The sequence below is a fragment of the Meleagris gallopavo genome, chromosome 1 (assembly GCF_905368555.1).
Source record: "Meleagris gallopavo chromosome 1, MGAL_WU_HG_1.1, whole genome shotgun sequence".
NCBI classification, from domain to species: Eukaryota; Metazoa; Chordata; class Aves; order Galliformes; family Phasianidae; genus Meleagris; species Meleagris gallopavo.
Genome location: NC_139404.1, coordinates 4,146,520 through 4,170,817, shown reverse-complemented (window position 1 = coordinate 4,170,817; position 24,298 = coordinate 4,146,520). Strand labels below are relative to the sequence as shown.

The following is a 24,298-nucleotide window of genomic DNA, read 5'->3' as shown; positions in this document are numbered from 1 at the left end:
CCCACCAAAGTCTGGGAGCCCTGTGTGTGCAGCTGCATACAGTGCTTCTGTGATTAATCTGTTGCTTTTACTGAAAGAAATGTACTCTGTGGATGTTTATCTTCCTCTTGCTTAAATCCAAGTGTAAAGATTGTGACTATGTAAGTGCTCAGTGGTCAGCATTTTATTTTTTCCACCATGAGTTCCCATGCAGCTTCCCCCAGGCCACCTTATTAACTCCATAGAGTTAACCATAGACCAGACGTTTCTATATAAAGGGCCATGGCTTAATAGTTTCCACTCCATGCTGGTACAGAACCTGTCCTATGGGCCAAGCACATGCAAGTTCTCTTTAAATGCCTGCATTATTAGAAGTGTCTATAGCATCCTTCCACCTGTCATTACAGATATTTTCAACTTGTCCTGGAAAGGCTAAGCAGCTAGCAGGTATCTGGTGTGATGTCCAGTGGTTGGGGTCCACCTTGGCTCCTCAGAATGGGCAAGAAGTCTTTGCTTTCTGCTGTCAGATCAGAAATCATGGAGAGAAGCTATTAAAAGGGGTTTAAATCAAGTAGCAAGTAGAAGCATAAAATATATTGTGCTTCTTCCAGAGTATATGAGGGCTGCATGCCTAAACTGCATCTTAGGATCTTTTTGGTCAAAAAACTCCTCCAGCAGCAAACATGCACTTTGAGTCATGAAAGTGTGGTTAGACATTGGAATGCTGTCTGAAAAAACAGCCAGCAAGCAAAAAAGCACACAAAAAAATGCCGATAGAAAAAGAAATGCATCCAGAACCACACTGAGGTCTTCTCTGAGAAGAGTAACATCAGCTTGCAGTGAAGAAGCAGTCAGAACTGACAGGAGAAGGTTGCAATATGTCTACAAGTGGGTCCAGGAAGGAGGAGGGCATTCCCCCATTTCCAATCATAACTGCTCTAAGGTGTCCAGACTTGCTCCTTTTTTTTTAAATGTGCAGATTTGGCCATTCTCCTCCATGACTATATTGACAATATTTAGTGCTGCAAACATAGCTTTCTATTTTGAAAGGCAAGAAATTCCCATGAATATTGAAGTCCCATCAGATGACATGGGGAAAAATACATAAGTCCTTTTTGTCTTTGTGGATGGAGTCTTTGCTGTATTCTAGTATTTTTGGGGGGGGGCGGACGGGAGGGGTTAAATAATGATTGACAGGGTGTTGACTGATTTTACAATTAATTGATTTTATTTCATCAGAATAGTATTGCAAATTGAGATATTTGGGTTCAAAGTCCTTTATTTCTTTAATATCTCTTCTTTTGCCTTTTTGCCCGTCAAGCCTTTGTTGAAACCAAACATGCAGTAGATGAGTCATGAACAGGAGGTGCAAACATTTGCTACTAGAAACAGAGAGCAATTTTTCCTGCGTGGTGCCAAAAATGAATACCCATTTACTGCTGCTGTATAAACATTGAACAAGCACTGTTTATATTTATTGGGTTTGGGTTTATAGACCACTTCCCTTTAGAGTAGTAGTTGTTCCTTTTCATGAACTGTTAAGAGAGGGGAAAAATACCACAGTAGCACTCTTAAATACAAGGCTTACTAAAGAAATGCCATTTCTAAAACTTTCAATGCATTTGTATTGTTATATTTGACTCTGATTACACTGTTGGTTTAAACAGCTCTTCAATGCTGAGAGTCAAGACAGCAGAGACAGTGAAATTCTGTGTATTTGGGGAGCAGTAGGTAATTCATAGAACCATCATAGAGTGGCCTGAGTTGAAAAGGACCACAATGATCATCTAGTTTCAACCCCCTTGCTGTGTGCAGGGTCACCAACCACCAGACCAGACTGCCCTGAGCCACATCCGGCCTGGCCTTGAATGCCTCCAGGGATGGGGCATCCACAGCCTCCTTGGACAACCTGTTCCAATGCGTCACCACCCTCTGTGTGAGAAGTTTCCTCTAATATCTAATCTAAATCTCCTCTGTCTTAGTTTAAAACCATTCCCCCTTGTCCTATCACTATCAACCCATGTAAATAATCATGCAGATTTGTGCAGGCTTTGACCATTATTACTAGGGTAGAGCTTTAGAGGATAATAATATGTGCTAATGAGAGCATCTATTTAGTTCTCATCATGAGGCTCCATGATGAGGTACACACAGGGCCAGGCTTGTTTGATGACAGTTCTTGAGTATGGCCTTCTTTCAGCAATCCTTGTTGGGCTGCTGAAGTTCTGGTAAACTGCACTGCTGCCTTCCCAGGCTTTCTTCCCACTGAACTCTACAAGGAACCTCGCATCTTGAATAGTGCAGCTAGTTTTATGGTGACACGTGAGTCAGATTTTTATACCTCATTGAAACGTGCCTTTCCCATCCACTCTGCCAAGATTTTGCTCTCAATTAAGATTGAGGAGCTGTCCATGAGGGGTTTACATCAGAGACCTGAGAACATGCAAAGTGTGGGCAGAGTTTAGGGTCCCTGTGAGCAGTGTACTCTGGCATCTGGGACGTGCCCTGGTTTGTTTAATGCAGACATCTGCATTGTGGCTGCCTCCATGTGAGTCCATTACCATAGCTGCTTCTAGAGTCAACAGAGAGCAAGTGAGACTTGTAGAGGGATTCTTCTCTTTCTGAAGGAGGGCATGCAAATCACCAGTAGATCTTTCTCCATTGATGCTTCAGGGAAGCCAGATCAAGGCATCTACACTGCCAACACCTGTGTGCGATCAGATGGATCTCCTTCTGATGCAATGTGCACTTCGCCTCCTGTTTTCCATTTCATTTTCTGAAGCCTGAAAGTATCTGGCAAGGAAATAACAAGAGAGAAAAAAAAGTAGACAGAGAAGAAACAAGAAGACAGTACTGTTGAAAAAATTGTTGTTAATTTATGTAAAAAGATGCTAGGTATTTTTCATGTGAAAAATGAAGATTCAGTTATGGCCCTTTGTCACTTCTCTGTGCATGTTTATTTCTAGCTTTGCAAACAGTATTATGTTTTGTTACTGCGTGTTCGTGCCCTGCAGAGACATTTTAGGACCCTCTCTATCTTGCTCATTTGTGAGTGCAGCTGTTAGGAGTAGAAGCTCATTTTATCCCAGATACTTGCATCTTATCAGGATGCTCAGGACTTCATGTTCAAAATGTTTGCTCTTTTTTGGATCCGGATGATGGATAAGTGATTCCACTCAGTGCTCCGGTCCTTTCTTGCCTACAAAAAAATTCACAGTTTTCACTGTCACAAATGATTAATTGCCATCTGATCTTGACTGTCCCTTTTTGACTGCCAATGAAAAAGACATTAAGGGATGTTCTGTAAGATTGAGTCCAGTCTGAGATATCAGGCAGGGAGATTAAAGGGAGAATTTGTCCTTTAGATGACTCCTGAAACTTTCCAGTGAGTGTAGTTCTGCAATAATGTTATTACAGCATCATCCCAGGGCTCTGGATAGGGAATAACACTCATTGGTATGAAGCACTGGGAAATCCTAAAAACCAGATTAAAATCAGTCAAGCAACAAAACCAACCAGCCAAACAAAACCCTCTGCTCCAAGAGTTTATTGCTAGGTAGGAAATATAGAGGAATAGGGATTTGGGTCTCTGTGATAGGACTGTTTGAGTGCCCCCCCTATCAATCACTGCTTCTTCCATTTTTGCTTAGAACAAGAGGCTGAAAGGATTATCTGATTGAATCATAAAGTCATTGAGGTTGAAAAAAGGCCTCTAAGGTCATCTTGTCCAACTGTCCAGCTACCACCAATATGGCCCACTAAACCACTAAGTACCACATCTATTCTGAAGCCTTTAGGAACTGGGAATTCTGTGTTCATTTTCCTGTTCTGCTCCAGGTCTCCATATGACCTCATATGACATGCTTAATAGAGTGGGATTCAGCTTATGTACTCTTAGCCATTGGAAAGTCATTCATGTTGAGTACAGCTGTTACAGTGAAAAGAGAGAGGAATTTATCTCATGGTACAAGAGAAGGGATGGATCAGCTTCTGGTTGTGCCGATTCTCTTCCTGTTGACCTGAAGTCCCAATTTTTAGGTACTTAACGAATGGAGAAAGAGGTCCATGAATCCACCCAGAAAATGGGAACAGTAGTGCTTCTAGGTAATTAAAGATTTATTAAAGCCTGAGAGATGCTCACTGGAAAGGGAAATTGAGGAAAATAACTGTGTTTTATTACTTCATAGTGAAGATCCGGAGATTTCAAAGGGAAATGCAGAAGTTGTGTGAGTGAGTGCTGGAGAAGTGCCAACAGTGGTGACCTTGCATGCTGGCACTGCACATAGCACTCATATGGGATGGGATGCTGAGACATCAATGGTTGTCTGCTTGGGGCCCGTTTGCACTCTCCCTGTGACGATGGCTGATGACATTTTGTTTTGTTGTCCTGCAGGTTACTCTGGCCAGGACTTTGACTGGGCAGATTATCAGAAGCAGTGTGGAGCGGAAGCAGCACCTCACCTGTGCTTTAGAAATGTAAGCTCTCTTTTTGACTTTGCATTGCTCCTGTCAAGACCTGATTGCTTGCACAGAAAAGCTGCAAGCCTTTGGGACCTTTCCCCAAACCAGCAAGAGTTTGTTTGAGGAAGGAAGCCAGAAAGGTGTTTCAGATTTCTGTTTCTGAAATAGAAAAAATATTATCTTACTCTTTTCTTTTCTGAAATCAGTTGGATTTCTTGCTCTTCATCTCTCTCTCTCTCTGGTTTTATACAGCACTTAGCACAGGAGGGATCTGCACTGACTATTAAAAATAATTGTAATGCTATTAAAAAAATCCCATAAACCGGGTTAAAAAAAAAAAATCCCTTGATGTTCTACCTTGCCAATAACCTCTTTTTCATGCTCCTCTAAGCTGAGGCAAATTGAGGTGGAATCATCATTTTCAACCATAAAGGTTGGAAAAGACCTCTAAGATCAGTCCAAGTGCACACCTACCACCAATATTGCCCACTAAACCACGTCCCTAATTGCAGGTACCTAATTGCACCACATCACCACATTTCTTGAACACCTCCAGAGACAGTGAATCCTCCACCTCCCTGCCAGCTCATTCCAGTGCCCAACCACTGTTTTGGAGAAGTTACTCCTACTATCCAAATTGAGATCTCATCAACAACTAAAACATTGAAAATTCAGTGGCATCTAAAGTGAGCACAGGAGGATTTGCAGAAGAAAGCAGTGTTGTGAATTGTGGGAGCAGGTTCCTTGGGGAGCTGCATACCCCTTCATTACTACTCAGCAGTCATGAGACTGAATGACAGTGTATTTATAAAAAGCAGAATGAAGAAAGTCCAACAAGACTCCAGTTGTGTTATTGCATGGTTTCTTGGAGGTGTCAAGTGGCTTTCCTCATCCATGGCAGCCCAAGGACAGTCTGGTCTGGAATAAACCACTGATGCTGTATTGGTGGATTTGAACACTTCTAGCAGATGAATTCAGAAGAGCGGTACCATCAACAGAGTTTTGCCCAAATCAAAGTTCAGATTTCTTTACCCCATTTATTGTGCCTTTCTATGCAAAACCCTCTGGAGTTCAAGCTGAGATTGCTGAAAGTGCAGAAGGAAATTGAGTAGTGCTGCATCATACCTATGCAGTGGAACAACTGCTGCATTTCTTCCCTTGTGCAAGCACTCTTTATTTCCTTCTCTTTGTCAAGTAATGGATCTCAGCGCTGGCACCCTTGAAAACTGCCTCTGTGTAATATTCTCCAAAGATTAAATCAGGTCGAAATGCTGTTTATTTTAAGGAAACGTTAATCAGATGAACATGTGTCTGTTATGCTTTCAGTGTTGATAACACAGTTCTCTGCAGAGAGCTGTAATCTTACTGTTGTCCAGTAAGTGCAGGTTGGTCCATTTGTTTCATGCCTATGAGCAGCTCTTCAACAAAAACCTCTTTGCAGGCACATTTTCCACCTACTGCAGCCAGACGTGGTGCTGGAAGTGGATATGCTGTAGCTATTTCCCTAGGGGGGATGTTTAACAAGGAGAGTCAGTTATGAAATGGATTGACACGAACAAATGCTTAGTAAAATAAACTCCCAGCTAACTGTTTTGTCATTGATTCTGTATAAATTAGCCTCCAGCAATGAAGTGCACTGAAAGGAGCCTGTGCGATGATAAATGATGTTTCTTTGTTAGGCAGTGTAGCAGGCATTTAAACAAACTTACCCTGCTTTTCTGTACTGCTGGCCGGTTGCAGTTTTTATTGCAGAGTGAGGACTGGGACAGTCCAAACAATGCTGGAGCTTAAGAGAGAAGTGAAAGGGCACTGGAAGGGATGGAGGGTAAGGATGGAAATTAATAAAGAGTAACTTGGGGAACCTCAGACTGAAGCAGGTTTCCAGGGCATTTTTTCTTACAGCAGAGGTACCTAAATGGTTGGAACTGCAGATTCTCTGGCTGCTGAAGTCTTCATTCAGTGCGGGCTGCTGCGTTCTTGCAAGCTCATGACTTCACCTGTTTATCATTTTGTTTCATATTTGGAGAGATGACTACTCATTTGGGAACCATTGCAGCAACATCGAACCTGATTTTGCCGTTGTTCAGGAAGAGGGGGAGGACAGTGGGGACCTCAGATAACCCATGGAAGACTTTCTTTGGTGCTGTATATTTAAGCATACAGATTTACTGCTGTGGCAGTAAGCATGACTGGCACCATCTGCACCCACCAACCTCCTGTACTTGTTCCTGATTTGTCATCATCTCTGACTTTCCATGTGTGTGATCAGTGCATCTCTGTTTTGAACCTGGATGCCTTCAGGTTCTTCACTTAGAATGAAAAGCAAAGCATGCTGAAGTTGTTCTTCCCAGCAGACAGTCTGTTTAAAGCCATATTTCGTTGTTGGTCCTTGACTCTTTCAGACATCCTTCAGTCGTGGTTTTACAAAGAACATGAAGCTGGAGGCAGTGAACCCTAGGAACCCTGCAGAGATATGTGTTGCTTCTATCACTTCAGTTAAAGGACGGTTAATGTGGCTTCATCTCGAAGGTATGTGCTACAAATGCTTCTTGTGTTTTGTGTAGTTCACTCAAACCCTCTCAACTCTGTCCTTCATACTCTGTCCAGTGTTGCTTACTCTGGCCTTACCTGTTTATACATATTGACTAATAATTGTTTTTGAGAATTGACATCCCCTGATCCCTCCAGGAGAGAGCTTCCAGCCTCTCAACCAACATGGATGTTTTCAGGGATTTCTGTAATGATGGATCTCTGTCCTGCTTTGTTTATGTGACTGAGACTTCCACTCACATTTCAAATACATTCTTGTGGAATAATAGAATCATATCCCAAGTTGGAATTTACCCGTAAGATTCACTGAGTCCAACTCTCAGCTTCACACAGGATCACCAAAATATCTGACCATGAAGAGATTTTCTGTTCACTTGCAGCCTCCTTCCTTTCTGCTCCTTTCACTCGTTTTTGTCATCTGGATCCCTAAACCCTCACCAACATGTGCTGCTCCTTACCTCAGCCATTTCCTGCTCACAGCCATCTACCTTCTCTTTTCTGAGCCTGCAGATAGTAACTCTGTATTATAGAGTTTAGAAAGCACACAGGGATCTTTAGTATTGTTTTAAGAAGAGTGTTAGTTCTAAAGAGTAGAAAGCCATAGTAATTTAAGCGTTCAGATGAGTGCTGTAATAAGCCATAAAGCTGCTGTATCCTTGTCACAACATATTTTAATTTTTACCCATCAAACTAACACACTGTTGTTAGAAGCTGCTGGCTTCATCTGCAGTCAATATAAGAACTTCATTTTCTGTATGAAATCAATGGTTATTGGGTCACGATCGGCTACAAATGCCATATGTTTCTTTTATTTCTTTTGGAGAACCATGAAAATACCAAAGGCAATTCACATGGCCTATAGCTCATCACCAAGCTCTAAGATCTGTGCTTCTGAATGAATGCATAAGGAAGATGTGCCGTTCCTTATGCTGCCAGCCAAAAGGGAAAATCTTGCTGTAACCCTTAATTCAGGTTTATTTTGGCTTTTCCAGGGCAAAACAGCTAGGAAGATGTTAATGGAGTTACAAATCCCAGTCAAGCAGATGATAGCAAGAAAGGAGAGTTCTACAGGGGCTGGGACAAGGGGTTCTTGCAGGGATCCCACTGGAGATGAAGTCTTGTGCCTGTTCTGCACAAAAAGATCACGTCCTTTCCTATGTGGGGTGCTGAACTTTCAGTGTTTTGGGGCTGGGAAAATACTGGAAGCCAGATCGACCAGAACAGCTTAATCTTTGCCTGATACAGAGAGTTACTTATTCCTTCAGTATGTTCATTGTAATTACCCAGAAGTATTTTAGTGTCTGACAATGTGCAGTGCAGTTTGTATGAGAGGAAAGGAGCCTGTAAAGTTGGTAATAACATTGACATGTAACTCAAAGTGCCTCATCTATGCTAGGAGCTTGCTCTAAAATATAACAAAGGCAGATGTGCTGTGGCCTTTAGCTCTGCAGAAGAAGCATTATATGGTAGACAGGGCTCTCCCAGCACCTCTGCGATAAATCCCTTTCTCAGAGATTTATACCTCAATTACTACCCGAAGAGTGGTTCCTCCTGAACTAAAGCTTGGCAGGCAAAATCGCTTGTGCTTTTCATGTCTTTCCTAAGCCCCATAGTTTGGGATGTCTAAAATCTGGGGAGATCTTCCTTTTGTATTTCCAGCATGTAGCTTTGTCTCCTCTGTATTTATCTCTAATGTACAGTGCAGGTGTAACTTCACATCTTTGCTTTTTGATAGAGCTTTGTGCAGTGGCAGGTGTGGGTTTTTTGTTTGTTTGTTTTGTTTTTTTCAATCTGTAGTAACTGGAACCAGTTGCCCAAAGCAGCTGTGGATCACCCATCCCTGGAGATGTTCAAGGCCAGATTTGATGGGGCCCTGAGCAGCCTGATCTGAGTGTCAGCCCTCAGCCCAGTGTGTGGCAGGGAGTGAGAACTGGATGATCTTTAAGGTCCCTTCTAACCCAAGCCATTCTATGATTCTGTGTTTCTGTGATAACCGATTGCCTTCAGACACAAGGTGGCTAAAGCTTATCTGTAGCCTGGTCTAGACACTTGGTAAATATTTTAGTTAAAGAGCTGGAATTAATGCATGTTTGCAATTCATGTCTCACTAATACTGATGTGGAGTTTACACCCATCCAGTCCAGGAACCTGGCCCCGTTTCACAACACCCATTCTTAAATCATAGAATCGTAGAATGCCTCAGACTGAAAAGGACCTTGAAGATCATCCAGTTCCCACCCCACAGCTGCCACCCACCAGATCATACTGCCTAGGGCCCCGTCCAGCCTGGCCTTGAATGCCTCCAAGGACAGGACAAAATGGAGAGATGCCTTCATTTTTGGGGTTTGGGAATCCATTGTATTTTTTTTTCAAGCTCTAATGCTCTCAGATGAACTCAGCATTCACTACACTTGCCCAGAGTAGTAAACGAGGAGCGCTGTTTCTTGGGTCTTCAAATCAAGTTGTCCCCCAAGACCAAAGAGAAAGCTCTCACACTGCTCCCTTCCCTTATCTCTTTCTCTCTGTCTTTTACTCCCTTAATTTCTTAAAGGATGTGTTTCTTTCAGAGCTTGTAATAAAAAACCTGTGTGCATCTCCTTGCCTTACGGATGTTCTTACAGATAGATGTTTTACACTTCTTTTATGTCTCAATGCCAGGAGTAGAATGATCTGTAGTAAAAAAAAAAGATGCAGAGGGCTGCAGAAATAAAAAGAAGGCTTTGCTGTTGTTGAAATTCCTATCTACAGTATGCACAGCGTTAGCCTAAAACCAGGCATTAAAAACCCCACAAAACACTGCTTGGAGAGTTGTAAAGTAAATGTGGCTTGGAAGATGGCATCCTTTTTTCAGCTCCGTTAATACACTATTGTTTCTAACTGGTTATTTATATTCTGGTAGCAGCAAGACTTCCAGCTGCCATGGGAGCCCATCACTGGAGACCTTGGATCCCACCATTTATCATGGGCACATCTGAAGCTTTCATTGTTGCCCTCAGAGTTTCACTGTTTGACAGCCCAAACTGCAGCCATAAAACAGGGCATAGTATTTAAGCAGTGTCGAGTTAGACGTGAGGGAACATTGCTTAATAAATCATACTTTGTACAGTAGCAAAACTGTAAACTTCAGGGCAATCATTTAATGAGCAGCAGTATAGTTCCCCTGCAGACAAGAAGAAGTGCAGGGCTGATTTGAGGCTGTGCACATCCCATCACTTTCTGCTACTTTATTACTCATCATCTGCATTGTTAATTTTTACGGGTTCATTTTAGATTTTAAAGCTGAAACTTGCTGGTGTGAATTTATACAAGTGATAATGTACATTCTCTGCACAGAGCAGGAATTTAAGGAAAATTCTTTTGTTAACCACTTCTCCAGAGAGGTTTTCCGTAACTTTCCCTTTGAGTTTTCCAGAGTTGCTGCTCTATCCAGTAAGATTTGTAATAGAAGATGGAAATTCTCACTCTATTTCCCGTCTTTCTGTTTTCTGCTTTTCCATTGAACCTCTCCAGTCTTGTGGACATCTCTTGGTGTGGGAAGATGGCAGCATAAAACACAGCAAATTAAACTAATGAGTTTCAAACAAGCTGGTTTCTATTTACATGAATGAGTCCAAATGAAGCAGTGAGATGTTGGAAGTGAAAGACGGGATTGCTGATTGCCAAAGGAAAGATGCAGTGTGAGTGAGGCCAGAATAGCTGTGATCATGTCTTACAAGAATAGTGGTGCTGCAGGAGAACAGTCATTATGTTGCTTTCTTGCTCATCGGGACACTGCAGCTGTTAAAAACAAAAAGTTTATGTCACATCTATTGTTGTTTGTGAGCAAGAGGGTACATTTCATCTGTTTATTGGGTCAGAATAATGTGATAGAACAGTTGCAGTGATGAAAATATTGAATTTTCCCAGATCTTGTGAAATTTTAGTGGGGACCATTGATCTCTTGTTGTGTTTAGGGCTCAATCCGTTGCTTAATCATTTTGTCAGATTCAAACTGAGCAGTGACCATTTGTTATTTCCTGATGGAGGTAAGTGGTTGTCCAGGGAGTACCAGCTGCTGAGACCTCACACTGCAGCTTAGTTGCTTATGGAAGCAACTAAGTATAAATACTCAGAGGAATACTATGAAAGTCATAGAACTATTACAGTTAGATAAGATAGCTAACACCATCAAGTCCAACCATCAGCTCATCCCAAACATGCCTACTAACCATGTCTCTCAGTGCCACATCTGCTCTTTTCTTGAAGATCTCCTGGGACAGTGGCTCTACGACCTCCCTAGGCAGCCTGTTCCAACACCTCACCACTCTTTCTAAGAAGAAATTTTTCCTTATATCCATCCTGAACTTCTCCCTAGAAGATAACCATGCATCTGTGCAGACAGCATGGGTTTTTTATTTATTTATTTATTATATATTTATTTAAATGCTATTCTGTTGTTGTTGTTGTTGTTTTTTTAATTTCTTGTCTGTCACTGTAAGCACTGTTTTCCTTCTTCCTTTGGACTTTCATACAACCTCACACGCTCAAGTGCTGCAGCTCAGTCTTGATGCTGTTCCCATCACAAAGTTCATTTACTGTTTCAATTGCACTGCAGGCCGTTGATGAACTTTCGTAAGTGGGATGTTCTCTGTAGTCATCTAGCTGGGCTCAGTCAAACACTGCTGCTTCAAGCAGAAGGCAGAGATGCTTTAACAGATGCAAAGATGAGGATGCTTGCAGGAGAAGCTGCTGATCCTGTGGTCTCTTTTATTAAGAGATTGCCTCATGCTGGCATTGGAGCTGTAGGTCCTAGTGTAGAAGTGGGAGAGCAGGAGGAATTTACTGATGAAGCTGTGCTAGTGCAGATGGACTTGAAATGGAATAATTAAATAGTATCTTGAATCAGGACCCAAAGTTGTTTCCAAAATACCTCAAAATCATTGAGAATGTTTCCAGTTGGCTTTGAGTGAGATCCATACAAACCAAGAACAGGCTAGTGTCTCCTGAAGGAGACATCGTAACCAAAGTGGATGAAATTGGTTTTAGGTAGAAATTTTCTTTGGGAACTTGGAGTCAGTGTTATGATAAAGATCGTAGTGCATCTGTACCGCTCAGGATTTTTATATTGCCTGTCCCCTATTGGGTGATCAGCTCAAGTTTCATGTGCTGTGGGGAACATTGGGAGAATTCATGGTGTCTTAGACCTTTAAAAACGGTGGCTCAGGGACAGAACTACACAGAAAAGCTTCAGGGGATCATTAGAAAATAAAGGCTGATCGCTTTACCTAAAATTATATTATAGCCACTGTGCATGCTCTTAACTATAAGAACAAATATCAAACTGTCCTGCTGCTGCTTTGCATGTGCAACTCTACAAGAGAACCTGTGGGTCAATCAGGCAGTCTTGTTGGGGAAAGTCATGCATGCTTAACATTACAGGCTTTTGCCTGCTTCACTGCACACGCTTAGTGTGCTCTTATTTTTGGTTTTTGCTGGAATCATGTTACACTGTAAATGCAGCAGTCGTATCATTCCTGTCTTTGCAAAATTGAAGATGAAATGATTCCTGATTTTGATGCAAGTAAGCAGATTTATTTTTACATGTTCCATCATTTGCTTCCCTCAGTTTGTGATGAATGATCTAATGGCTCTGAGTGCGTGTCTAAATGGTGTTATAAATTTGTGTTTACAGGTTTACAGATGCCCTCTCCAGAGTACATAGTTGATGTGGAGTCTATGGACATTTTCCCAGTTGGCTGGTGTGAAGCGAATGCTTATAACCTTACTCCACCACACAAAGCTGTTTGTAAGTGCATGGAAACCTCAAGCAGAACATATACTATATCCTATTATATCAAAAGATTTATCAGGGAGTTTTTCTGATGTCTATAATCCAGTTCTTAAAACTACTGACCTAACTAGCAGACCAGTAACCAGGCTGTGAGCATACTGTAATAAATAGTAATAAATCTAATTAGTGACCAGATGCCACAGCACTGCTGTTACATGGTTTGTACTTGCCTGTGTGATCAATCTCTCTAAAAATGGGATTGTTTGCGCTGGGAAAGGCCATTTGTGGTTTGGGATTGCACAGGGTGGCTTGTGGGTTGCAGTGGGGTTGTCAGAGTGAAACAGCTGAGTTCAGCGAGGCAGTGGAATGAATTAGGGACATGGGACCTTGAATCAGGAAAAAATTGAGAACAACACCCGTAAAATACAGAACCTGAAGGGACGTAAAGAGGTCGTGTCTCCCCTAGACAGGATTTACTTTACCTAATGTGAGGAATGTTTGCTGGCCTCTTACAACTGAGTTTCTGCACCTTCCCAGGATATCAGTTCTGTTGTTTCACTTCTGTTATCAGTACAGGGCTTTTCCTAGCATCTAATTTAAATCTCTCTTGGCGCAATTAAGTCTTGCCCTACATCCAGAGCACACTAAGCTTGCTTTCTTTTTCATTCCCATCTGAGGGTAGTTCATGAGCACTCAGTGGCTTGGTGTTGTTCTGTTCCTTGTAGTGACTGTTCAACCCTGATCTCAAGCCACCAGATGAAGAATTAGCCTCAATATTTGTATTAATTAACGTCTGAAAGGCAAATTCTAAAATGTGTCATTCTTTCGAAGAGTTAAATATGCTTAAGTTAAAAATCAAGCAGCCAGGGCCTAATTTGGGAGAACACTGCTATGGCAACATTATGCAGCCTTGTCACAATTTATGGCTAAGGATAAATTATGCTGGAGGTAATCATGCTTGTAAAATGTAATCTTATCCATATGTGTTTCTATATGGAAAAATATTTGTGTTTTTATTAATTTTTTTTTATGTTGATCCCATAAAACACTATATTAGCATTCCAGAGGAAAGATTAAATGTATTATTACATCTTTAAAGCAGGTTTTAATGATGTAGTGACTCACTTAAAAATACCAGGAAAAGATGGCAATGGTAATTAAGTACCATTTCATTGTGTTAGGAGTCATTTTATAGTCAGTGCATTTTTATAGCTTTTTATGCATTATGGATGTATTTTATAGGACAAAAGAGTACAAAACTGTTTCTTCCTTCGTTTTTGCAGTGCAAAGGAAGAGAAGAATTGCTGTTGTGCAACCGGAAAAGAAGTAAGTTGCTATTATTTAAGGAGATATTTTTATAGTGATACATCAGGTCTTCCAAGGGAAGTAATACACAGCAGCTTAGTGACTTTGCCAGCCCCATTTGACACTGTTAAATACGCCAGATTTCTCTGTAACAGGTTACCATCCTCAGTGCCTGTTGAGAAAATACCTCATGACCTCTGCCCAGTTCCTCAGCCAGACACAACAGGTAAGGCTGCTTGGCACCAGCACATCCTAATCTTAAGGATTAATTGCCTGTATGGAGGGGAACAGCCCTACAAAGGGAGAAAGCATGTCATATGTATGGGGAGATAGAGACTCATCCTCAGGGGATGTAAGACTCACAAACAGAGTAGGGGTTTTGATGGAAGGGTTTCTCCTCTGCATGGAAATGCAGTATTTAGCTGGGCTTCCCCTGAAGCTTGTCCACTTCAGCTGCTGATGTCAGGGCAAGACAAATGAATTTGTGGTGGAGATGGCTGCGACGTCTTAACTGGCATCAGTTAAATTACTTACACCATGGCTTAATGCATCCATCCTTGTGTCCCATTACAGGACACACATCAGCATCTGAGGCAGCAACCCAGGTGCCATTACAGTCACACTGGGAGTAATGGTCTCTTTCTGGGAATAATATCTGAAATATTGCGGACAGCCAGTTGGATGGCATAGGGAAGTGTCTGCTTCTCTCCATGTGCTTTAAAATAGCACAGAAGGATTAACCCAGATGCAGAAAACTGTTCTGTAGACCCATATTTCAGGGAAAAAATACCCCAGTTCCCATTGTGTTGGAGGGTAGCTGAACAGCCCTTCTCCTGAATTTTGTCCCTGAGCTGATGCCATACCAAGTGAGAAGCAGCTAACATGTCCCTTTCTGGCAAGTCATAATGGCATCACTCATGTCCATCTGTAACATGAGTTATGAAATAGCTTCAGGTCATGTCATGAATGAAGTCCTTTCTAAGTTCTCCATTCAGTAGAGCATGCAACCATATTGGTTGCTATTAAAAATGTAGTTTTTCCCATGTTGGACAAATTTGAGCAACAGAGGCTTCTCTATCTTCTATCTTAAGGAAGACTTTTTGTAGAATGGCTTGGGTTGGAGGGGAGCTCAAAGATCATCATTCACTCTTTTCCCATCCTTCCCCTTCTAGGAGAAAGAAAGGCCCTGGATTTATTGCACAAAAATGAAACATATACATCATTGCTACTTTCTTCTTGCAGGCACCATCAATGGGAGATACTGCTGCCCCCAGCTCTACATCAACCACCGCTGCTTCTCAGGTCCATATTTAAACAAAGGCAGAATAGCAGAGCTACCTCAGTCTGTCGGGCCTGGCAAGTGCGTGCTGGTCCTTAAAGAGGTATGAGCCAGCTATTTTGGGGGGAAATAGGGGGAAACATGAATCATGAGTTGCTGGGCCTAGAATTTGATAAGAGATAACTAGAATTGTCCTAGAGCTCTGTGGCAGCTTCCATAAGTCAAGACTGCAAGCTTGGAAGGGAAGATATGTATATGCACAGGGAGTTGTAATGGGAGAAGAGTTATTTTTGAAACATGGAGAGTTATGTTGATTGCTGGTGCAAGTTTCATCTATCTGTGTCTGCTGTGCAAGAGAGTATTCCGGCCAAAGCTATGCTACAAGAGGATCTCTGTGATTGCACCCATCAGACTGTTTCTCCTGGCACAAGCCAGCAGATTTGTAAGGGTGATACCATTATTTGAGTGACCATGGGCCGATGGGGCCCAAACTATTGGGTTCCAAAGTGACCAGGACAGAAAGCCAAGCACAGGTGTGTGTGTGTGATGTGCTAAGTGGAAGCTGAATGCCATGGAGTTAATCCCACACACCAGGTGTGGCAGACCATCTATGTACTTCATCCCAAACAAATCAGTGCTTGCAATTGCAGAGCCAAATCTAGAGAGTTGAGTGCTTGCTGTTGACCTCAGACAAAACTATCTTGTTTGAAAAAAAATACATAAAGATTTTTTGCACAGTTCTGTATACAGTCCATGTACAGCTGAGAGGCAAGGTGACTTCAGGTGGGAGAGGACAAGGTGGTTTTGTTGGATAAATAGGGTGCCATTGATGCCACGGTCAGTGGAATGGCCCAGAATCACAGAATCACAGATTGGCCCAAGTTGGAAGAAACTCACAAAGATTTTTGAGTCCAACTTCTGGCTCCACACAGGACTACAACAATTTCAACTTGGGTTGGGTCTTCTAGAAATCCAGCTATTCCAGCTTTCTGGTCTGTACCTATATGAACCCTACCCATTGCTGATGCAGGGCCGTATCTGAGCCCTGTCTGCATAGGGTGAAACAGTGGGGGAACTTTTAGGGCTCCATTTGTCTGATGCTTTTGCGAGCCCTTCAGAGCTCAGTTCAGTCAGGATGTTTGAAGTTGCCTAAAGTGAGATGGATTAAGTTCCTGAGAGAAATAACGGAAATGTGAGATTCCTCTCAACTCACCCATGCTTCCCAAAACATGCTTCTATTGTGATGTAGAGAGACTCCTGTGTTCCTTAATAACCTGTACATACTGCTTTACATATAGTGGCACTGCCAGTTGTCTCACGTTTGAAAGCTGGGCCATAAAGAGAACCCCATAATTCAGCTGCCTGTGCAGGTGGATACTTGGATTTGAAAGAAGCAAATCAAAAATAGCCATCAGCAGAAAGCAGGATAAAGTGGTTGCGGTGCAAAAGTTGGCAGCTGCCAAATTTGAAAGTCAGTCTGCAGTGGCTTGCTGATGGGGAGCATTAGCAATCTGCTGCTGCTTGAAAAACAGGCAGTGAAAAAGCAACATGGAGGAAACGTGAGGCATGCACAGTCAATAGTTAAGCTAACATTTCTTCCTTCTTCCTGGAATTTGGGTTTTTAAGACATACGTAGTACAAAGAATCTGTAAGATCCTCCCCTCATGTCTCATGCTTTGTTTGCCTATGTATTGTTGCATTGGCTACCACCAGCTTCTCCAGATTCCTCAAGAATGGGTCCTGTTATTGACCATGCAAACCAGGTGAAGTTTCCTACAGGAATCCGGTTTTCCCTTGCTCTGACTCCTTGCCGGAGTCTGTGCTGAAAGAGCAAAGAGCAGTGTCAGCAAGACACAGACATCTTGCTTTTGGAGCCATGAGTGACTTCCCAAGGAGCAGAGCCATGGCAATGCCCCAGTGTTTTGTAGCAGTATTTTGAAGATAAATCCAGGCTCATAGATCCATGGGGACCAGTCCCAAATTCTGGAAGGGTTGAAGAGAACACAATTCAGGGTTTAGCTGTGGAGGAAACACATGTTTGCTATCAGCTGCTGCCAAGATGAAAGACTATGCAGCTCAGAGAGCCATGGGCAATGGTAAAGATGGGTCCCCATTCCTCTGGCCCGTATTCAGTACCAAGCTTGGTGGCTCTGTCTCGCATTATACCCACTGATGATGTAGCCCAGAGAATGCAAATTGCAAGCTGTTGTAAATTATGCATGAGCATAACTTGTTGGGAGTAAATAAATTATACATGGGCTTTACTTTGGCAACACACAGGGGAGTGTGGGAAAGACAACCTGAAACAACAGTTACGAAGGAAGAACAGATTCAGCAGTGGTCTGATCACTCTGGTCTGTAGCTGTAGCACTCTGCCTTTAGAGTTGTTCTAGTTAAAATTTAAACCTGTGCCAGTTGAACAACTCCAGTGGGCAGCAGTCTCTATGATGGAGATGTTACCGTGTTTGGCACTGATGGGTTCATGCTACTTCTCAGCCATCTTTTGCCCCACAGTCTTGTCCCTTCCCTATATCTGTCTCTGATGCAGTGACACATCATTCTGGATCCAGCTCCAAACAAACTGGTGGCACCAGCCTGCATACTGCAGTGAGATATGTGATGGTCAGTACCACTTGGCTCTGGACTAGAGAAGTCTGGGAGGTAATTTTGTAGTGTGGAGTAGTACATCCCCTTCCAGATGAGTAGTCTGGGCCATTCTCAAAGGGATTTTGGGAGAGCAGTAGCATGAATGTGCTTGCTTTTTTGCAGCACCTCTTCTCCAGCAGAAAAAGCATCCCACTATTTCTGTCCAATTGCTTTGTTCCAGTGTGTTGGATGAAGAGGTTGTGAGCTCTGCAGTGAGGAAACTGAGGTACCTCCCAGAATTATTCCCCTCAAGCAAGATGTGTAAAATTGTGAGAGCAATTACAGCTTATTTGGTGGTGTGATCAAAAATACTGGCTGCAGTTCTGTCTGCTTGTGTATATGCATCCTTCCATCCATGTAGAGCCTTAGGTAAGAAACAAGGAGGTATTCTCATACCTGGTGCCAAACTTATTCTTAAAGCCAGGAGGTTCATTATTTCTGGTGCCAGCACAAGTCTCTGGTTTATTGTGGCTTCTTTCACCTCAAGAGGCAAGTGAGGATGATAACAACTGTTGTTTAAAATCAGATTCAGAGTTTATCTCATTCCTGAGATGTTTGTTTGGAAAAGAAGTTGAGATTTGGAGCCAAGAGACAGTGGAGTGGACAGCTGTCAACACAGATCAACCAGCTGCAGCTGGGCTGGAAATTAGTGGCTGTATAGTAGCTAAGATATCTAAGAAATAGTAGCTTTAAGTTAGCTGACAATGTGTTTCTTTTAATCTAAAGGTTTCATTCTTGGGTCAGAATATCAAAAATACGTAGCGGTTCTTTCATCTATGCCAGCAATTCAACCACTACAACATTATAAAATGAGATGCCTTTTTAAGATTTAAGATGATCTATAACCCACCGAATCTTAAGGAAATATGCTGTAAAGATTAATTAGATTCTTTGTTTACTGCTGTTATTATTTTAAGACACTTAGCTGTTTTTCTATCTAGATGAAAATAGACTTACAGATATCATGACTGTTACTGTTTTCAACTGATGCAAGCAGGAAAAATGAGCCACTGTTTGTGAAGGAAAGCTATTGCATTCTGCAACTTGATATTTTTTTTTGCAGCACAGCATGACTTCTTAGGAGAAATTTGCGTAATTAAATCAAAATGCTCAGAAAACCGTGTAGCTTGTACTGAGCCTTCGTTGTATAATTGAGCCATGTTGATGGTGTTATCATTAGCAATCAGATCTTGTGCTAGGATGGCAGAAATCTTTCATAGTTTGGAAAGATATAAACTGCAAAGGGGTTCGTTAGCGTTGTCCTCAAGAGTGCTTCATGGGCACTGACTCATTGATAATGGATCTTCCAACTTGGATCTGGCTGTCTGTATTTTTGAAATTTCATAGGCTGTCATAAGCACATCAGCACTCATGTGCTACTACCTCGTGTGTGGCAAAAGTGCAGTACTAGGTGCTTGGTCGTTTAACTTAAGAATCTCAAATAGTTCTTCTTTCCTTCTTTGCCACACAGCTATGTCTTTATTTCAAGTAAAATAAAACAACTTTAGCTATTTCGTCTGAGGTTATTCTGGGAGTTAGCATCTCTCCTGTTAGTTAGGAGAAGTGGGATCGCATCTTAGGTAGAGGAAGGAAACTGACTTTCTTCTCATAAGGATGATGGGCAATGGGCTCTTGAACAGGAGAGGAGGCTTAGTGCTGTTTTGTGATATCACCTCATGGTGCTGTTTCGTGAAAAGCTTCATCCAGGATTGAGATCATCAATGAGGAGGCTGATAGGTAATGTGAAAATCACAACCAATCCGTGATGCAAAGAAAGGTGCTGAGTACCCAGTGGCAGCAGGCACTTCTAGATATCCTTAGGAAAGGCACTTGTGCTCTTGGTGTGGGAAAGCTGATTAACTAAGATTCAGGTATTATAAGGTTTGGCAGAGACTTGTGATGTTGCTGTGCGATCGTGCTCACCAGTGTGGCTTCAGTCTGTTTGACTCTGAAAATCCAAAGAAAATTCAGCAGTAACAAAATAAAACTTACTAGGTGTACAGCAGCAAAGGCTGGTGTTATCTCATTCACCCTTCTGCTACAAGGCACTGCTGGCTCTATCCAAACCATTCCTGATGGAGAGGGCTGAAAATAAATAGAAAAATCTCAGACTCTTCACACTCCAGCCAAAGGGAATTTGGTGAATCAGATTCAAATTTGACCCATCTGACCTATGTGAAGGGACTTTCCATCTCCAGAGAGAACTGGAAATTGCTCTAGGTTTCTTTGATGTTTTTGCTTTTTAATTTCTCTGCAATAAATAAAGTGTTCTTGGATGGTGTTGTTTTTTTTTTTTTTCTTTCCTGGCTTTGTGTGTGTGTGTGTTTTTTCTTCCTAGTGTTTAGTAGTGTGTAATATTCAGAAATAATGTTATCAGAAAGTAACATATTTAACATGGTAGTGGACTCCTGCCACACTGTGAAATGCCAGACTCAGTGACTTATTTGAGATACAAGAAGAGTAAAAGCTAAAGCTTTTTTTTTAAAAAAAAAACAAAAACAAACAACACTTTTTTCTTGTCTTAAAGGGAAATGGCTTCTCTTATAAACACTGTTTTAAAAACTTCTTTAGAAGTTTACTGAGGGTTCTGCTGATGACAAGCCAATTCCAGGAGAAGTACTGGTGTTGTGAGGCTGCAGTTAATGATGCTCAAGCAGTGCCAAACAGTTACTTGCAAGGTTGGGTCTTCCTGATTTTCAGACAGAAAGACATCTGTTGAGTTATATATGAGCATGGGAGCCACCCAAGGACTTTGTGGCTTTTGAAAACCTACCTTTGGCTTCTGTGCATTGGATATATGTGTTGGATGTCAGTGCTGTATCTGTATGGTGAGTAGCAGACAAGAAAAGATGTGGATGAGCAGCTGGATGGAGCCACTCAGAAGCTTTCATTTGTTCTCTTGGGAATTTTGGGTCATGACAAGATAAGAACCAGCTCAAAAGCTGTGTGTAAATCTGTATTTTAGATTCCCCTTGTGTAAGGTCAGGAGTGTGCTTTTGTCCTTCTTCATGGAATGCTTTGAGATGTACAGGTGATCAGAACTGCATAAGGCATTGAATGCTGTCATTATAAGCATTGTTTTTAATATCTCCTATTGCACTTTTTTTCCAGCAGATTTCCAAGTCTCTCTCCCACATCTCTCAGTGATAAGTCAAATTTTGCTGCTAGTAAATAATCTAGCCAGGCCACTCAAACCACTTCCATTTTATCTGGTACTGTGCAACATCAAGTGAAGCCTTCATCAGATAATGTTCCACCCTACAAGATTTTCAGAAAGCCATCAAATCATCATGGTTGCTGCATTGCTTAGTAAAAAGTAAAAATAAACTAGTTGCTCTTTGCAATATGATGTAGTTAGATTTTCATTTCTGATGCAGGATATTCTTGGGTATGTTGGGGAAACTTAATGTTCATCATACTGAAATCATTTGAAGATGTCTGCAGGCCCTCAAGGAATTAAGAGCAGACATTAGGTAAAGAGCTAAATTATACCAAAACCAATCCAGCCTCACTGTGGGATCATTCATTGACATACAGTGCAGAGTGTTCAAACACATGGTCTGGTGCTATTAAGAGATTTGTTTTTCTTGTATTTATCTCCTTAGGCCAAGTGTAGGCCATTAAAGCTTAGATTCTCTGTTGGAACTATTTTTATTCGCAAAAACTTTGGATTAAATGGATTAGCACATGTGTTTTATTGTACAGAGAGGACGCACTCTGGTTTTTAGGCTCACCTCCTGCCAACTCTTTTTGTGTATACTTTATTAATATTCTGTTAGTACTGTCAGGGCTTGCAGCACTCAGATTCTTAAGCATATTGCCAACCTTAAATGTGTGAATTTCCCCTTTAGTGTTCATTATATAACAATACATGTAACACTGTCCTTGGCTGAGCCGTCAGAGGTATTTTCATTTTTTTATTACATTGAGCCCTGTGGGTGCAGGGAATGGAATCTTTTTTTGGGCGAGAAGATCTGTCTCAAGGCACAGCACCTAGGTTCAATTAATGGGACATCTCTGGGGTTAGCCAGCAGCACTTAAAGCAGTTGTGGCACAATACTGAGGCATTGTCAACAATGTACTTCGCATATTGATTGAATCTGGGACCTCTTCTTGTTGCATCTAGCCCTTGTCTTGTGCATCCTTGAACCTAATAGGCATCTGTAAGCTTCTCCTGCTTATACAGCACCAGAGATCATGTTTGTTGTTGTTGAGGACTGCTTTTAAATCCATCAGTGTTGTTTATTTTATCTTACTAGGTTCTGAGCATGGTGATCAATGCAGCTTACAAGCCAGGGAGTGTGTTACGAGAACTGCAGCTAGTGGAAGATCCTCAGTGGAATTTCCAAGAAGAAACGCTCAAAGCAAAGTAAGTCTTCAGCTTGTGCCCTTTTGTTATGGGAGGCTTCAGAAATGGAGCTGGCTGGGAAAAGAAATAAGTGTATTCTAAGAGTTTCTTAAATTATCATTTTGCTTCACTGAGTTGCTTGACTTGTTCCATAGCAACTTAAGAAGTGAAATTTTCACCTGAATGGTTCATTCCTATTGTCTTTCTCCAAGCAGCCATCCAAATTTTGCAGAAATATAACATGTTTATTCTGCAAAATCTTAACTTATACGATAAGGGGCTCCTATAAACTCAGCTATTACTAATTTCACTCAATCCCCAGCTTTTTAAATACAGTGGCATTACTACTTTTAATATAGATCCTGCAACGCAAATGCAGAAAAACCTGGCAAGGATTGATGGCACCAAAATGTGCAAACAAAATAGCAGGGACTTATTTTTAAGTAGGAGAGTGTCTGGGACAAAATATTTGCAGATCTGAGTTTCACATTGTGGTTTAATGTCTTTCCAGAATATATGCTTCAGTTCTTGTCTAAATAATATTTAAGAAAATTTTTTATCTAGAAAATACTCTGTTTTCCCTTCCTACTTAAAAATTTAACCATTTATGTATTCTTTATGTAGTGGGCACTGTATTTAGTATGTATCTCAATAATTATCTGTTTAAAAGCAGGAAAAGCACTTTAGCTCTCTTCAGATACTTCCAAAAAGCAGTTCATCTCATTTTAAGACAAACTCAGCAAATAGTTTCTTCTAGGTAGCAATCTGTTTCTAACCAAGCTTCATCACTTTGACTTTTTGAGTACTGATGCTAAATGCAGTGAATTTCACACTTTGTACTGAACTTTTACTCCTTTTCGAATAAAAGCAATTTTATTTTGTGTATTTACAATGATTGGCATCAAATATGGAATTATTGATTGCTATTGTATTTGTTCTTTGGCCATGCAGACACTGGAGAAATCTCATATGTACTCTTACTGAGGGAGAGAATTGAGAACCTTTTATCCTTCCTAGTCAGAAACTTTTTCTAAAGGAGATTGCAATTAGAAATGAAAAGCTACTGGAAAACACTGTTTTCATTTGCTTCTCTCACTCATGTGGAAGGTCATGCTTTTGTGTTCATCGAACAAAGCTTTGTGGATTGGAATCCAAAAGTCGTATTTGTGCCTGCAGATTTCCATTAAAAACAAATGGAAGTTGTGGACAATGATTTCACTGATTGCAGGATCCTGTCAAACGACAGATAATGCGCTGCAGCAGGTTCTAAGCAGCTGTGAGGTCAAGTCGTAGTGCCCCAACTTTACGTTCTGTCTTGCAAAGACTGAAGCTTATGGGTAGTTTTCCTAGAAGCAGTGTTCAGAATAGAACACTGTTGGGGTTGTTGGGGTTTCTTATTTGAGTATGAGTATCTGCCTTGTGCAAAAGCAATGTTATGTAGTTTGTAACTTTTGCAACCTTTGTTTCTATCAGGAGATAGCCTGACCAACATTTAATTTGCTTACAAGAGCAAAACAAAAAACACAGAGGTGTTTTGTCCTTAGGAGTCAGCTATATCTGTTGGCCAATCCACTGAGATCCCAGGCAGTCTGTGGGCTCTGGGCATGCTTACACCAGGAAGACCAACCTAATCAGAAGTATATGGTCCACCAGAGCTCATCACCCATCTGTTCCATATCAGCCACTTATCCTCCCTCATGTTACCTGATGTGCTAACTATACTGTAGTGAGCACCTCCATCTCTTCTGCCATCCCCCATGGTATTTCCACTCATCTTTTCAGGCAGCAGTCTCAGCTCTCAACAAGTCAAATAGCATCTTTCGACTTTATCAAACCACAGAATGGGTCTTCACATACTCAGTTCTGGGACATCAAGTTTTGGTGTCACTTCTAAGCACTGAAAGATATTCTTATTCAGTATTGCCTTGTTCTCTGCCTCCTGAGCTGTAATGGAACTGGA

At 41.5% G+C, this 24,298-nt stretch overlaps 1 protein-coding gene across 2 annotated transcripts in view; it reads left to right on the top strand.

Annotated features, from left to right (window-relative positions):
• Window positions 1-24,298, top strand: part of SFMBT2 (Scm like with four mbt domains 2) — a 114,766-nt gene that overhangs the window by 70,128 nt on the left and 20,340 nt on the right. For both annotated transcript variants that reach the window (XM_085215190.1, XM_085215268.1), the window contains exons 10-16: window positions 4,373-4,455; window positions 6,843-6,969; window positions 12,662-12,775; window positions 14,044-14,086; window positions 14,221-14,291; window positions 15,308-15,447; window positions 22,250-22,359. In XM_085215190.1, coding sequence (XP_085071316.1) covers window positions 4,373-4,455; window positions 6,843-6,969; window positions 12,662-12,775; window positions 14,044-14,086; window positions 14,221-14,291; window positions 15,308-15,447; window positions 22,250-22,359 — 688 coding nt within the window. The remainder of the gene's footprint in view (window positions 1-4,372; window positions 4,456-6,842; window positions 6,970-12,661; window positions 12,776-14,043; window positions 14,087-14,220; window positions 14,292-15,307; window positions 15,448-22,249; window positions 22,360-24,298) is intronic.